Source organism: Schistocerca gregaria, chromosome 5 (genome assembly GCF_023897955.1).
Source record: "Schistocerca gregaria isolate iqSchGreg1 chromosome 5, iqSchGreg1.2, whole genome shotgun sequence".
Lineage (NCBI taxonomy): Eukaryota > Metazoa > Arthropoda > Insecta > Orthoptera > Acrididae > Schistocerca > Schistocerca gregaria.
Genome location: NC_064924.1, coordinates 367,194,249 through 367,212,068, shown reverse-complemented (window position 1 = coordinate 367,212,068; position 17,820 = coordinate 367,194,249). Strand labels below are relative to the sequence as shown.

The 17,820-nt window shown below is 44.6% G+C and overlaps 1 protein-coding gene across 1 annotated transcript in view; it reads left to right on the top strand.

The window, feature by feature from the left end:
• Nucleotides 1-17,820, top strand: part of LOC126271931 (Down syndrome cell adhesion molecule-like protein Dscam2) — a 1,166,847-nt gene that overhangs the window by 909,767 nt on the left and 239,260 nt on the right. Inside the window, exons 9-10 of the mRNA XM_049974347.1 lie at nucleotides 10,441-10,690; nucleotides 14,571-14,867. Coding sequence (XP_049830304.1) covers nucleotides 10,441-10,690; nucleotides 14,571-14,867 — 547 coding nt within the window. The remainder of the gene's footprint in view (nucleotides 1-10,440; nucleotides 10,691-14,570; nucleotides 14,868-17,820) is intronic.

Sequence of the window (17,820 nt, the reverse complement as noted above, 5' to 3'; positions counted from 1 at the left end):
GAATGGAGCTGCGGACTCTAGAAAATGGAGAGCCAAGTGGAGAAGTCGAAACATTTCCGACGTGTTCTTCTCTCTGATCTCAATAGAGGGGTGACAGCAACGGAAGCAACCAGAAACATTTCCACCGCATATGGTGACGATGTCATAGGACAGGGCACGGTAAGAAAATTGTTTCCTCGTTATGAGGAGAATCGTTTGACGTTAGTCCACCTTCAGGAAGATCTCCGGAGTTTGATGAAGATTGGTTAATCGTATTAATCCACAATGAACCACGTCACCGTACTTGAGAACAGGCACATGTGATGAACTGTGATCATCCCGCCGTCGTGTGACATTTGCATGCAATGGGGAAGGTTAAGCAATCGGGTGTATGGGTGCCAAATGCTCTAAGGCAAAATCACAAAAATGAGCAGGTGAACATACGTGCAACTACGCTTGTTCGTCATAGATTCGCTCGTGAACAACACCAAACTTTCCTGTCGTGTATCGTTACTGGTGACAAGAAACGGTGTCTTTATGCTAACATAAGGAAAAAAAGGAATGGTTGAGCCCAAACAAAGCATTAAATCCCCATACAAAGATCCCAGTGCATATACGAAAGATGATGCTATGCGTCTGGTGGAACAGCAACGGTGTAATGTACGAAGAATTGCCTCCCTGAGGTGTAACCATCATTGGTGACATTTATTGTCAACAAATGAGACGTCTTGCCGGCCGTTGTGGCCGTGCGGTTCTAGGTGCTTCAGTCCGGAGCCGCGCGACTGCTACGGTCACAGGTTCGAATCCTGCTTCGGGCATGGATGTGTGTGATGTCCTTAGGTTAGTTAGGTTTAAGTAGTTCTAAGTTCTAGGGGACTGATGATCACAGATGTTAAGTCCCATAGTGCTCAGAGCAACATGAAACAATGAGACGTCTTGCAGATCCATTACAAGAACAACGTGAAATGTTTCTACTCCACAATAACGCACGCTTGCATTCTGCTGGACTGACAAAAAACACTACGCAAGAGTTGGGTTACCTTTATCAAAATCTGTCCAAGGCTGTGGTCGAACCCTGATCTAATAGTCGAAAAGGTTACCCTTAGACCGCGGTTGATGTGATCTGAAACTTGAAATTTTAAATCGTCAGAATATTCTCTACATTACAGCACATTGGACACTCCTGCCCACCGAGCGAGGTGGCGCAGTGGTTAGCACACTGGACTCGCATTCGGGAGGACGACGGTTCAATCCCGTCTCCAGCCATCCTGATTTAGGTTTTCCGTTATTTCCCTAAATCGTTTGAGGCAAATGCCCGGATGGTTCCTTTCAAAAGGGCACGGCCGATTTCCTTCCCCATCCTCCCCTAACCCGAGCCTGCGCTCCGTCTCTAATGACCTCGTTGTCGACGGGACTTTAAAAAACACTAACCTAACCTAACCTAACACTGCTGCCCGCGGAATTATTCACGTACCTCTGATCGAGCACCGGAGCTCCTGAATATGCCTTTATATCGGGTTGGTGCATAAGTTTGTAGTGTTTTTCCACAAGTTTATTAAACACATCAGATATACACAACAAAGAGCACAAAGACACCGTTTCTCGTCGGAGGAATGCTCAGTGTTGTTCATAAACTAATCTATGACGAGCAAGCGTAGATGCACATATGGTTACCTGCTGATTTTTGTGATTTTTCCTTAGAGCATTTGGTACCCATACGCCCGATTTCTTAACCTTCCCCATTGCATGCAAACGTCACACGACGGTGGGATGATCACAGTTCATCACATTTGCCAGTTCTCAAGTACACTGACGTGATTCATTTTGGACTAATGCGATTAACCGATCTTCATCAAACTCCGAATGTCTTGCTGAACGTTGAGAATCACTAACGTGAAAACGATGCTTCGCAAAACGAGGAAACCATTTCCTTACCATGCTCTGTCCAATGGCATCATCCCCACACAAGGTGCATTTTCTAGCGTCCGCAGCCCCACTCACTACTCCCAAATGAAAAAATGACAATACAGAGTGGTCCAGAAAAATGTGGACATTCTTCGATAGTCAGCATTAATGGAACAAAATGATATGACATTACAGATCTTGCACTGGGGGAGGTCTATTTTATGTGTTCAAAGTGACTCTGAATAGCAGCCAAACAACGTCGATGCCTCTGAACATTGACCGAATTACAGTTGTCAGTGTTGCGGGTGTGACAGCCGCACAGGGTCCCTCGATGGTTTCTCGTGGCTCGTTCAGTACAGCTGGCTTCTGTTGATAAACTTCATTTTTCAATGCCCCCCTTAAGAAGAAGTCAAGAGATGTAAGATCTGGAGACCGTGGTGGATACACAACAGCTCCTCTTCGACCTATCCATCGTCGAGATAGACTTTCCTCCAAGTAGGCTCTGATCTCTCTGTGGTAGAGAGACGGAGCGCCGCCATGTCGTAGGTAAAATCTTTCATATCCAAAGACTTTTCGGATGGCAGATAAAATCGAAGTTTAAATCATGTGAAGATACACCTCACCAGTTACGGTACCATATACCCGCACCATATACCCGGCATGTTAACACGTTTGTCCACACAGTACACGCAGCTGTGGCGGTTTACAATACAGATCAGTTTGAATTTCGCCTCGTCATACCAGATAACCATCTCTGCAAACCGTTCATCCTCAAGAAGCATAATGCCTTCAAAACCATCCGCAGATCTCCATCCTTCGATACGGATCGTCCTCCTTCATAGCGTCCAGCGGTCTTGGAATGTACTCTTTCCACTTTGCAGCCTTCAGAATTAGTCGTACGGTTGATCGGCTTACCCCACTTTCACGTTCACCCTCCTTCACGGATTTTTGAGGTGATCTAGTAAAATGTTTGCAACACAGCAGCGTTGGTAGCTGGAGTTGTTGATGTGTTTGGTCGGCTAGACCTTTCCTTATGCAAATTTATCCCGAAGACGATTAATTGCTGTGTGTGTGTCGGGGGCTGAGTTCCATACACATTAAGCCACTGCCGTTGTACCTCCATCATATTTTCGTTCTTCCAGTGCCACTTCAATACGGTCTTGCGTTGCTCAAACAACAGTCTTACTTCATCTGGTGCAAAACACGCGCGAAGATGTGTTGAGAAAACAATGGACTATGCTACAGCGAAAAATTGCAACGATATGTCATTTTGTTCCAAAGACATTAACTATGAAGAGTGCTATAGTTTTCTGGACCCCTCTTTATGCAGACTCAAATAGCAACAATGAATTACAAATAATAAATGACAATCGATAAATGAACACGCAAAACGAAAACGCTACGAACTTATGCACCAACCTAATATTATATCATTCACGGCTTCTAAGTGATCCATTGTCCTTTATCCACTTCTAAATCTTGCTAGTTGCCCGTCTGGATTCCAGTTCAGTGATTTTCTTACTTCTCTATCATTGGCGACTGTTTTAGTGATCGTCTTGTACTTCAAGGAGAATAGTCTAATAGGACTTGAGTACTTTATGTCCTGTCTGTCTCTTTACTGTTGTAGTTCCCTTCCCACCCTTTACAAACCTCCATTTTTTTAATTTTCATAAATTTTTCGATTATAATAGTACAATTACAGCTTATGGTTTGTAATATAATTATACCTCCTTCTGTATGAGTTTTCTTTGATTCCTTAAAAATGTGACAAGTAACATAAGCAAAAGAGAACGAGCTATGCAAGATAGAACAATTGCCAGTGTACCATTAGCAGTAAAATTGCACTGGATCTACACGATTGTATTTTGGATGGTGCTTCAGTTTATGATATTTGGGGATTAAGAGATGCTGACAAGACCATCTGAGGTGGTTGCCGCATACAGTTGGTTGAACTAATGTATGGGGTTCCAAGATTGGGCCTTCTCAAATTGTCTAAATTTCCTTTATACATGCAATTCTCACACTGGCGGAAATAGCAAACCATGGGCGCCACCTGTTTCTCGTGAGCGAGTGCTACAGCCGTCAGCCGGTATTTCTAGACCGTAAATTCTTACAAAATATTATTTATGAACTTTTAATAATGCTGGTAATTTATACGCTGTAAGTTGCAAGAAAAATTGTTTATTAACGGAAAATTGACCTCATGTATCCAGCGTGCTTTGCCATTATATTGTATTCGACCACTCAAAAGATGTATACTGCATTGTTCTTTAAAAAAATACTTTTGTAAAACATTTTAAAGTGTTTTTCACACATTGTTTACTGATCAAATCGTTTTCTAAGATGTAACGATGACTATGCAGTAGTAAACAAACAAATGCAACGTGTACCACGTATCCAGCGCCGCCCAGCAGTTTATTCCACTCGACTTCCAATTTATTCAAATGGATCAAATGGCTCTGAGCACTTTGGGACTCAACTTCTGAGGTCATAAGTCCCCTAAAACTTATAACTGCTTAAACCTAATTAACCTAAGAACAACACACAAATTCATGCCCGAGGCAGGATTCGAACCTGCGACCGTAGCGGTTCCAGACTGTAGCGCCTAGAACCGCTTGGCCACTGCGGCCGGCTGCAATTTGTCCCTTGGTATTAGTTTGCACTTTGTCTCGCAGTTGAGAGTGTTAAGGAGACACAATGTATCTAATGAACAATTTTACATGATTGATATGACACTGGTGAGCTAGAAAGCCATATTCTACCCATTATACTTCGCCTCTAATCAATGGTGAAATGTAATAAATGTTCGTATCTTCCGATCCTAGTTTTGTGTCGTATTGAAAATGACGGAATGTCGAAACGCGTAAGGTGATTTTGTAAATAATAAAATGTGTGATCAAGACATCAAATAAGTTATTACAGTGCATCCAAATGCCCGCTTCGTCCCATAGTATTATCATGCGAATTGCAGCAATTACAGTTTTGCCACTTTTGCAGAATTTCTTTCTTTTGCCGACATTGTGCAAGTAATTTCCAAGTTCCTATTTCTTTACTTTGCCCCCACCTTTAGCCGTTGGTATTGAAATGACTTACTTTCCTTCACATATCGTACGGCTTTGTGTACCTCATCTAAAATTGCTTCCGAAATGTAGAATATCTATGAGCGAAGAAGCTATTATTGCAGGAAATGCATGTTGTCAGTCAAAATTCTGTTATTTTAAAGAATGTTCATCCAACATGTGTGGACCTCCTGTTACGTTCTCACTTTTTCGCAGTTCTGCTGCTCAAAGGTGTCGCAGCGTTGTCACCATCTTAGCAAATTTGGTGCAGGGGGCAGCACTGCATGAAATTCTTCGTACAAACTGAAAGGGCTTTTTAAATTCGGATAACAATTTTACGCCGGGGGCACGGTTTTGTAGAACTTGTAGGTATTCTGGAACGCAAATTACCATTAAAAGAAACCCTAGAATGTGAAGAGCCCTGCCGTCTTAGCGGCGCACACTCGGAACGTGTCGAATTACCACCGTGCTGTGGGAGGGAACAGGGATTCTTAAAGACCGCTAATCCCGTCACGCACGCACGCGATGAATCGTGGAAGGGAGGCGGAACGCCAGAGGGTTCTGTGAGCTGCTTAACCGGAAAACCTGCCAGCCAGCGCGTTGCAACTTGCTGTTTTGGGGATTCCCTTTACAGCACAGCGCCCGTCGCCATGCTCTACAACATACATGACTTCGTAAATATCTGTTATACAAGCTGACAATATTAATATTTAAAATGATAAAAAATTACTTTATAGAGAAGTTATTATTACAATTACTATGAATCGTCAGGAAAATGAGTTTTTATCAGTCCGTGATAAAAACCCATTTTCCTGACGATTCAAAGTAACTGTAATAATAACATCTCTAAAAGTAATTTTTCATCAGACACGATCATTACAGCATATAAAGCTGTTGTATATTTTCTCTCGTGAGGTAGGATGCATTAAATCAATCGTTTGATGCTGGATTCGCTATAAATACAATGCATGTTTACGGAGATGAGTAGTAAACTGCAAGAGTATTAGTTTTGTGGAGAATGATAAACTATTTCAGAGATTTCATCATCCTTGGTGTACTTCCTCCTAGTGAATATCCCTTACTTGCTGCTTGCTGAAAACTGGCCCGTCCGTCGGTTTAAAAGGTAAGATTTCAAAATCGGTTTGCGACTTTTTTCGTCTCTAACCGCGGAGGAAGGAGGAAGAGGAGCAGAGTAGAGTTTTCCTCGCCTACTCTCCTGGCCATGGTAAACAGAAAGTGTCAGGGGAAAGGTCAACATTCTGACAACCTTCATAAATTCATTGCAGTTTCTCCATTTCCACACATTTACCATCAACATAAATACTCAGGTTTCCTTGACTGGGATGACTTCATCAAAAATTATTTTGGTAGTCATTTTGGTAGTCATTATATAAAGCATTTGCAGTAGTAAAGCAATCGACTTTTCAGCATATCGCGTCTTATGCCCATTAAAAAGGCTGGTGCGACGCCACCGGAACCCTAATTATTTTATATTTAATAAGTTTTGTATTTTGAGTATTTTTCAAGGTGATTCGTCTGTTCACCCAGAACGAATTTAATCAATACTATTAACTTCATCGAGCTTTTAACAGTCTTATGTTAATTTCAAAGTGACGAAACAAATAATATGTGGATAGTTCAAGTGCATCCACATTAAGAGCGCCTCGCTGAATACGTTCAACCTGTTGTCGGGACATCTACATCTACACATATGTACTCCGAAAGCCACCGTATGGTGGTAAATGTCTTGAAAATTGACGAAACTCCAATAAATTGACGATAGATGTTGCAATATTAACCTTTCCTTTGACACTTTCTGTTTGCCAAGGTCAGCTAGAGGAAGGGGAGATCAATTCTTCTCAGTTCCTCCACCCACTCCTTTCGCCACAAAAAATACCGCAAACCGATATCGAATTCTGTCCTGCTCAACCGACAGACGCATCAAAGAATGCGAAGCGTTCGCAAGCGATCAGTTCGGACAGGGTTGCGGCGCAACGAGCAGAAGTTTGCAAAGCTATGCAGCGCCGCGCGTAGTAGTTCTGCCCCAGTCTGTGTGCATTACGGGATCGCAGCTGGAGCGAGTCATTTAAACAGACGAAAAAGCCCTCCTCATTGGGCAACTCCAGCGTTAAAAAGTAGGACAATGTACGGCGCAAACAAAACTTTCAGTGGACTGCTTGCTGACAAGAATGGGCAGTTCGAAAATTTTTATCGAATGCCATTCGAAGACTTTGAACTTCTGTTGCATCTGAACCAAGAATGACGACGACCAATTTTGCAGCTGCAACGCGAATATAGGCAGTCACCGGGTCACCGCGCCTGCGAATAGAAAGCCGTTTATGAAATATGTGGGATGTTGTGACACGCCACGCTGTATTCTGAACGGCGTTGCTCTACGATTTTTACTTGCCGCTGCCTCGCGCCCGCACAGGCAATTTTCCGCAACAAGTCTCAGAATCTCATCTTGGGCAGGACTCAAAACGTCTGCGAAACACTGTTCCGCAAGCACCAGATTCAAGATGCTATGTCACGGACCCAGGACGCAATGTCGAGGACTTATTTCAGACGCAGCTCTGCGACGACGAGGCGCATTTTTGTGCACAACCGGCCGCTGTGGTCGAGCCTCGGGCAAGGATGTGTGTGATGTCCTTAAGTTAGTTAGGTTTAAGTAGTTCTAAGTCTAGGGTAACAATGACCTCATATGTTAAGTCCCATAGTGCTCAGAGCCATTTGTACCATTTTGTGCCCAGCGCATACTAGACTTAAGAATACTGCAGCGTAAACTTTCATTATCTCTGTCTCCCTTTTTCTTGGACATGAAAATTTGCCGAAGATACTGTAATTCTGTCAGACACGGCAAACTATTTGGAAGAGCAGTTGCACGAAACGGAAAGTGCTTTGAAAAGTATTTATAACACGAACTTTAACATAAGTAAAACAAGGGTAATGGAATGTGGTCAAATTATATAAGGAAATGACAGATGAGTTGCCGGCCGGGGTGGCCATGCGGTTCTAGGCGCTGCAGTCTGGAGCCGAGCGACCGCTACGGTCGCAGGTTCGAATCCTGCCTCGGGCATAGATGTGGGTGATGTCCTTAGGTTAGTTAGGTTTAATTAGTTCAAAGTTATAGGCGACTGATGACCTCAGAAGTTAAGTCGCATACTGCTCAGAACAATTTGAACCGTTTGATAGATGAATTTCGCTATTTGGGCAGCAACGTAACCGACGATGGCCGAAGAAGAAAATACTGGCTATAGCACGAACACCATTTTCGGAAAACAGGAACTTGTCAACATCTAGCACAAATCTAATGAGCTAGGAAGTTTTTGAGGAGATGTTTGTCTGGAGTATAGCCTCGTACAGAAATGACATGCGGGACGTGGGCGATAAGTTCAGACAAGAAGGTAGTTTTTAAAATGTGGTGCTACCTTAGAACGCTGAAGATTAGATGGGTACATCGAATAACTAATGAGGAGCTACTGAACTGATATGGGGAAGAAAAGGATTTTATGGTACAACTTGTTTAATAGACGGGTCAGAGGCATCAAGGAATAGCCAGTCTCGTAACAGAGGAAAGAAGAGGGGGGAATTGTAGTAAATACGAAGACAGTATGGAAGTTAAACATGGGCAGTAAGTAGTTAAGACAAGAAGAGGATAGAAGCTTTCGAAATGTGGTGCTACAAAAGAATGCTGAAGATTAGATGGATATATCACGTAACTGATGAGGAAGTATTGAATAGAATTCGGGAGAAGAGAAATTTGTGGCACAACTTGACTATAAGAAGGGTTCGGTTGGTAGGACATGTTCTGAGGCATCTAGGGATCACCAGTTTAGTAAAAATGGTTCAAATGGCTCTGAGCACTATGGGACTCATCTGCTGAGGTCATAAGTCCCCTAGAACTTAGAACTACTTATACCTAACTAACCTAAGGACAACACACACATCCATGCCCGAGGCAGAATTCGAACCTGCGACCGTAGCGGTCGCTCGGTTCCAGACTGTAGCGCCAGTACCGCTCGGCCACCAGCGGCCGGCCACCAGTTTAGTATTGGAGGGCAGCGTGGAGGATAAAAATCGTATAGGGAGGCTAAGAGATGAATACACTAAGCAGATTCAGAAGGATGTAGGTTGCAGTAGGTACTGGGAGATGAAGAAGTTTGCACAGGATAGAGTACCATGGAGAGCTGCATCAAACCAGTCTCTGGACTGAAGACCACAACAACAACATGAAGACAGTAATCAACAGTAGCTATTCAGAGATGGCGAGACTTGCACGGACAGACTGACGCTGAGAGCTGTATGAAACCAGCCTGACTAAAGACTACAACAATGTAACCTCAAATACCGTTCTTTCGTCCTCCCACGATCATTCCATATTTGTCCTTGTCAAATGTTAGCTGGCTCGCTGTTCCATGAAAACAGCAATAAATTAGTGTGATATACGTTCCGAGAGAGGAAATTAAAAACTTTGAGGTTTGCAGATGAGATTGTACTTCCGTTAGAGACAGCAAATGAATTGTAAGTGCAGCTTAACGAATGGATAGCGTCTGATAGAAGGATGTAAAATGAACATCAACAAATGCAAAACAAGGATAAAGGAATGTAGTCCAATTAAATCAGGCGATGCTGAGGTATTTAGATTATGAAACGAGACACTTAAAGTAATAGCTTAGTTTTGCTTTTTGGGCAGCAAAATAACTAATGATAGCCGAAAAAGAGGTGGTATAGAATGTAGCCTGGCAATGGCAATAATGACGTTTCTGGTTCAATTGGTTCAAATGGCTCTAAGCACTATGGGACTCAACTTCTGAGGTCATAAGTCCCCTAGAACTTAGAACTACTTAAACCTAACTATTCTAATGACATCACACACATCCATGCCCGAGGCAGTATTCGAACCTGCGACCGTAACAAAAGCGTATCTGAAGAAGATAAATTTGTGAACATCGAATGTAGACTTAAGAGGTATGTATCTAAGTGAAACATGGACGACAAACAGTTTAGAAAAGAAGAGAATAGAAGCTTTTGAAAGTGAGTCTACAGAAGAATGCTGACGATTAGATGAGTATATCACGTAACTAATGAGGAGGTGATGAATAGAATTGAGGAGACAAGAAATGTGTGGCACAACTTGACTAAAAGAAGGGATCAGACTTATTCTGACTCATCAAGGGATAACCAATTAGTATTGGAGAGACGTGTGTGTGTGGGGAGGGAGGTTAAAATCGTAGAGAGAGACCAAGAGATTAAGCACTTTCAGAAGCATGTAGGTTGCAAGAGGTTTCCGGAGACGAAGAGGCTTGCACAGGATAGAGTAGCATGCAGAGTTGCATCAAATCGGTCTTCAGACTGAAGAGCAAAACAGCAACATGCAGAGCTGCATCAAACCAGTCTTCGGTACGAAGACCAGAGAAACAATATGCACTGCATTTTCGTTTGTATCACCGGAAAGAGCTGCTTCCTGTTTCACATTTCAGAGTCTTTATTCCCGCAGGTGGTGGACGCTGGCGCGCGAGCCTCCTTCAATTGCTCAGTGCGCGGCGGCGGCGGCGACGGCAGCGGCCTTCACGTGGCTTGGCTCAAGGATGGCCGCCCGCTGGCAGAGGGCGCCGGTGTCAACGTACTACACGGCGGGGAGGTGCTGGTCATCGAGTCCGTGGGCAAACACGATCGCGGCATGTACCAGTGTGTCGCGCGCTCCGGCGACGAGAGCGCGCAGGGCAGCGCCGAGCTCACCCTCGGAGGTACCCCTCTTCCCTCTCGTGTCACAGCAGAGCTTGTGTTTTCTGTTTTGTTTTCCTTTTCTATTTTTCGTGTCTGTGTCGTCGCACTCTGGCAGTAGCTGAGTACCTGTTCTTCAGCTACATGGGTTCTGAACACTATACAACAAAATTGAAAATAAAAGTACCAAAGGATGATAAACAAGTGTGGACTTCATTTTAAAACTGGTGATTTTGATATGATGAAGAAATGTTGCGATGGACTGGTAATCCTGCTGCGGGTGTTGATTTTATGACTTTCGGGGTTGCACTTTGCATTCTCTTCTGGTGCTTGATGATCCGGTTAAGAACTTGTTTGGCTTGGGACAGTGAAATAGAAAAATAAGGTGCTGTTTGTGTCGGGATCTGGTGTTGGAGAGTGGATTGGAGTAGATAAATTTCAAATTATTATTGCGATATTGACTTCTAGTCAGCACATCCTCATTTCTAATAAAGAACTCACACAAAAGTGGAAGCCTGATGGAAACGATGCTCTTGAACAGTAGTGGGACAGTTCCTGGTTGTGCTGATGCTGAGGAATGGATGGAGGAGAATTGCACGCTTCTCGCAAGGTGGGATTGGGTTTGGATTACACAAAAAAAAGAAAGCAAGATTACCAAACTGGTGTCCAAAACTAAAGCAACAAACGGAAGTTTTGCGAGGTCTTGGCACAAAACAGTAAATGTAAGTGTCGTGTGACTAGGATCTCCCATCGGGTAGACCGTTCGCCAGGTGCAAGTCTTTCGATTTGACGCCATTTGGCCGACTTGCGCGCCGATGGGGATGAAATAATAATGAGTAGGACAACACAACACTCAGAAAATCTCCCATCCAGCCGGGAATCGAACCCGGGCCCTTAGGATTGACAATCTGTTGCGCTGACCACTCAGCGGGGGCTGACCGCAAAACCAGTATAAAAAGGTGACAGTGAAATAGAAACAATGCAGAGAATGCAGATCAACTGCAATATGCATAACGGTAGACAAAAATGTTCTTCGTTTATTTTTCAACGTAACTAATTTGCATAGACATTCTGACAAATGGTTAATGTGTTCATTATGGAGTGTGACCACCTCTGGCATCAATACAGGCCTTAAAACGGCGGGACGTGCTGTGAATGATGTCATCAATCTCGTGTTGAGGCAATAATGCCCATTGTTCCTAAAGAGCTGCTCGAAAGTCTTGGAAAGTGGTTGGTGGATGCTGCCGTGATACAACCCGTCTCCCTAATGCATACCAGACATGATCTATGGGATTCAAATCGGGAGAGCCATCAGGCCATCATGCGTTCTAGCGTATTTGGCTTAAAAGAGTAGACAAATCCTCCCTTGTCTGTCTGGTCCCACTTTTCCTGCCAAGTCTCAGTCCGTCACATCTTAAACTGTCTTCGGTCTGTTATTTTTCATACAGTTATTACTTGTATTTTGTTTGGTCTACCTTTCTTTAATCAGTATGTCGCTGGTCGGTGACGAATAGTGACATCATGACCACACACAGCCTAACAATGATTATCGGTTTCGATCACCGTTTCGGTCGTTTGGCGATCGTGAGTGTTTCGCGATACTATGGGTGCTCATCAGCGCCATCCTTGTGGTAAGATAACCCCCCCCCCCAACCCTCCCTTCTTGTTGCCGAAATCTAGTTCTAGTTCTCATGGTACAGGATTCTGACACTGAAATTTTGTCAGTTTGACCTCAGTAGCTTTAGGTGATTACTATTTGTCATTCCGTGAATGTGTCTACATCAGTGGGGGCAGCCTTCGGTTATATGTACGTTGTTCTGTGCTAATTTCAGAATATATTCTCTGTGATAGTTTCTAAATCTTCTACTTGTGTCGCGGTTTCTACTACTTCCCCCAGCATCCAATTAAATCAGTGGCTCCCTGCCAGGAGGGTCGTAAGTCCATGCTTTCGCACTGTCTGATACTGGGTAGAATAAGATGAGACCCCAACTGCCTATCAATATTTGTCCCCACCCGCTTAATTGGGGCAAGCTCTTTTCAGTTAGGTCGCCTGGGAAACGAAAACTGTAGCAGTCAGTTTATATGTGGTATTGCACATTGTTGTTGCTCCCAACTTGGCGTGGACTGTTGCAGAGTTTTTACCCTTTAAACGCAGGGAACGAGTTATTGCAAGGTGCTCCACGTTATCAAAGGGTCGCTCCATATTTTTTTCAGTCTCCAGTCATTTTAAGTGTACACTACAGGCCAATAAAATTGCTACACCACGAAAATGACGTGCTACAGACGTGAAATTTAACCGACAGGAAGAAGATGCTGTGATATGCAAATGATTAGATTTTCACAACATTCACACAAGGTTGGCGCCGGTGGCGACACCTACAACGTGCTGTCATGAGGAAAGTTTGTAGCCGATTTCTCATACACAAACAGCAGTTGACCGGCGTTGCCTGGTGAAACGTCGTTGTGATGCCTCGTGTAAGAACGAGAAATGCATACCATCACGTTTCCGACTTTGATAAAGATCGGATTGTAGCCTATCGCGATTCCGGTTTATCGTATAGTGACATTGCTGCTCGCGTTGGTCGAGATCCAATGACTGTTAGCAGAATACGGAATGGATAGGTTCAGGAGGGTAATACGGAACGCCGTGCTGGATCCCAACGGCCTCGTATCACTAGCAGTCGAGATGATAGACATCTTATCCGCATGGCTGTAACGGATCGTGCAGCCGCGTCTCGATCCCTGAGTCAACAAATGGGGACGTTTTCAAGACAACAACCATCTGCAAAAAGAGACCGACGACGTTTGCAACAGCATGGACCATCAGCTCGGAGACCATGGCTGCGGTTGCCCTTGACGCTGCATCACAGACAGGAGCGCCTGCGATGGTGTACTCAATGACGATACTCGGTGCACAAATGGCAAAACGTCATTTTTCGGATGCATCCAGGTTCTGTTTACAGCATCATGATGTTTGGCGACATTGCGGTGAACGCACATTGGAATCGTGTAATCGTCATCCACATACTGGCGTATCACCCGGCGTGGTGGTACGGTGTGCCATTGGTTACACGACTCGGTCAACTCTTGTTCGCATTTTCGGGTGTGGGCGTTGCATTTTAGGTGTGTTACGACCCATGGCTCTACCCTTCATTCGATCCCTGCTATACCCTACATTTCAGCACGATGATGCACGACCGCATATTGCAGGTCCTGTACGGGCCTTTCTGGAATCAGAAAATGTTCGACTGCTGCCCTGGCCAGCATATTCTCCAGATCTCGCACCAATTCAAAAGTCTGCTGAATGGTGACCGAGCAACTGGCTCGTCACCATACGCCAGTCATTACTCTTGATGAACTGCGGTATCGTGTTGAAGCTACATGGGCAGCTGTACGTGTACACGTCATCCAAGCTCTGTTTAACTCAATGCCCAGGCGTATCAAGGCCGTTATTACGGCCAGAGGTGGTTGTTCTGAGTACTGATTTCTCATGTTCTATGCACCCAAATTGCGTGAAAATGTAATCACATGTTACTTCTAGTATAATATATTTGTTCAATGAAAACCCGTTTATCATCTGCATTTATTCTTGGTGTAGCCATTTTAATGGTCAGTAGTGTAGTATTGCACATTGTTGTTGCACACCAACTTAGCGTAGACTGTTGCAGCGTTGTCACCTTTTAAACGCAGGGAACGAGTAACTTCAAGGTGCTACCCATTATGAAGCGGTCGCTTCATTTTGCACTGTCTCCACCGGCGTGCTACGCTGATTTCGCACAGGGATTTCAGTGTGCAACTGGGCTGCGGACATTACGTGGAAACGTTCAAAAAATTAATTATGTAACCTTATTTTTGCCAGACGACAGTTAAAGTGTGGTGACTAGCGCTCGCATGTTGGGGCAGCGGTGGCGCCGGAGCTGCAGTGGACGTTCATCGAGCAGACGCTGCAGCCGGGCCCCGGCGTGTCGCTGCGCTGCGTGGCCTCGGGCAACCCGCCGCCGCGCGTGCACTGGCTGCTGGACGGCGCCGAGCTGAGCCCGCGAGCCGGGCTCGTCGTGGGCAGCGCGCTCGACGCCCAGGGCGACGTCGTCGCGCAGCTCAACATCTCGAGCGCGCGCGTCGCCCACGGCGGCCTCTACACCTGCGTCGCGCGCAACGACCTCGGCTCCGCCCAGCACTCCGCCACGCTCAACGTGTACGGTCAGTACGCATTCTCTCCATCTGCTTCTCACTCATTTCTAAATTAGTGTGACGGTTGGTGCCGGACGCTCGGTTAAAAATTAGCCTGCTGACTTTCTACAACAAATTCGTGTCCATAAAGTAAAGGATCATCGGCCTCGACTAGAAAGCACTATGCTACAGCGACAATGTGCCTACTAAACTGTGCCGTACTGTTACACCGCACAGCAAAACAGTACTGCTTGATTTGATTCCGACAGTCCAAGTAGACAGCGGGATCTTGCTACTAACTAGGTGCAGAAATGTTACACTTCAAAGAAGTCTAAGTAGTGCACTCTATTACCTCGCAGTGGGAGCAGTAGTGGAAAACTGCCTGCGTTAAAATCTACATCCACGCTGACGAAAAAAAGTCGCAGCACCAAGAAGAAGTTGTGCGGCATAAACGAAAGTTGGCAGGGCTCTTTCTGAACCTGATGGATGATGTCAGCTCCAGTTTCCCGCTAGTTGCATGAGACTGGCGCTGAGGTTGCAAATTAGTTTTGCCTTAAATACACAATGTAACGGTCGTGAGCTTTTGAGTTTGGATGTGGTGAGTTGATGTTAGTCAAGAAAGCCACCATTGGCAGCACCTCACTGAGTTTGAACCAGTTCGTGTAATAGGCCTTAAAAAGCAGAAAATCCCTTCTACGATGTTGCAGAAACATTTGGCAGAAATGTAGCGACTGTACATGATTGCTGGCAACGGTAGTCACGAGAATATACGGTCGCAACAATACTGGGCTCCGGACGGCCACGTGGCAGTAACGAGAAGAAAACCGGGTTCGGCTTATGGCTCTGGCGATTCATACTGCATCTGCAGCAGCAATTTCAGCCGCAGTTGCCATCTCAGTGACACAACGAACTGTTACAAATCGGTTACATCAAGGACAGCTCCGAGCCAGACGCCCTGTAACGTGCATTCCATTGAACTCAAACCAGGCCAATTTCGACTTCAATGGTGCCAAGCGAGAGCTCATTGGAAGGCAGGGTGGAGGTTTGTTGTGTTTTCTGATGAAAGCTGGTTCTTCCTTGGTGCTAGTGGTGGTCGTGTGCTGGTTACAAGGAGGCCAGTTGAGGACGTACACCCAACCTGTCTGTGTGCTAGACACGCCGCACCTACACCTGGAGTTACGGTCAGGAGTACGGTTTCGTATTACAGCACAAGCACTCGCGTGGTTACCCACGCAAATTTGAACCTGCTGAATCGACCTGTTATGCTGCGCTGCCATTCGTGAACAGCTTCCAGGAGATGTTTTCCAACGCTCGCCCACATACCTCTGTTGTAACCCAACGTGCTCTAAAAGTGTCGACATGTTTCCTCGGGCTACTCGATCACCAGATCTGTTTCCAATCGAGCACGTACGGGACATCATCGGATGACAGCCCCAGCGTCATCCACAAACAGCATTAACCGTCCCTGAATTGACACACCAGATGCAACAGGCATGAAACTCCATCCCATAATCTGACATCCAGTACCTGTACAACACAATGCATGAACGTTTGCACGCTTACTTTCAAAATTCTGGCGTTTGCACCGGCTATTAAGGTAGCTGCATTTCATATTTGAAACGACTTCTCTCACGCTTAGATTAACCTGTGATCTTGCAATGTTAACCACTTAAATATGTAACCTAGACAAATATATTCCTGAAATTCCATTACTCTGCATTATTTTTTGGTTAGCAATTTTTTCCCGTCAGTCTATATCTGCATTTTGCAAAGTATTTTAAGCCGTCCTCACACAGGATCAGGCAGCTAAGTTGAAGTGGAGCTGTAAGAGTTTTCAGACTTCTGTTCTTAATGTTTCACGCTGAAGAGAGTCTTCGTCACATGAGACACAAAATAATTTCTTGGGTATTTTCGCAACGTGCCACGCAAACTAGAGCCAATAAGAAGCAAGAACTGCAGGAATCCTCTTTTAATTTATGCAATCTTTATTGCGCTGTGTGACACTAAACGCCAGCAATAATAATAATAATAATAATAATAATAATAATAATAATAATAATAATCGTAAAGTACTCAAAGCGTGAGCTCCAGGATGAACTGTAGCGTCCTCCCTGACCACCACAATTATTGTGGTCTGCTTTGTTCCCCATACGAGTCTGTGACATATGAATTTTGAAGAAGGCCAAAGTAAGTCTGAAACTGATAACTGTAAATTTGTTTCGTAACGTCTTGTAAAACAAATAAAAATAATGTACAGAGGGTAGATAAAAATATGGCAATAACTAAAACTTCTAAAACATAACACTTTACTATCCTAATAAAAAGCAGGAAAACAGTTGGCTTTCAAAGCGGCGTCCAGTCGTCTCGGAATGAATTAATACAACTACCGTATGGTTTTCGAGGTATCTTATACCATTCTTCCTGCAAAATAGTGGCAAGTTCAGGTAACGGCAATGGAGGTGGCGCACACTTCACAGTAACGTTGATTGGTCAGTGTTACGTGCAAAGATTTGGTGGTCAGTATGCTATGAAATATTATGCCTCCCTAAAGCAAACAATCGAGTGCGACGTGCTGGCCGTACCCTCATATGACGAGAGGTGGGTACACGAAAGGCACCTAGGTACATTGTCGAATATGATCATTCTGTTTGTCCAGGAGTTCTTGTGTGAAAGTCACAAGTTGCACGGTTGCACTGAACTGCAAATCTTTCAACACGGTACACTCACCAGTCAGTGTCGTCGTGACACCGTGTTCCTTTTGCATGTGCGTTTTACCAGAGATCCGTTCGGCCCTGACTTCATTTTTATGGATGGCAATGCGTGATAGCATCCGAACAGTGTAGGTGGAGAAGCTCTTGGAACGAGAGGATATTCGACAAATGTACTGGGCTGCTGGATTTAAATCCCATCGAGCACGTGTGGGATGCATTGTGGAGAAGTGCTGTACACGACGACATGAACCAACGATCATCCAGGAGTTGTC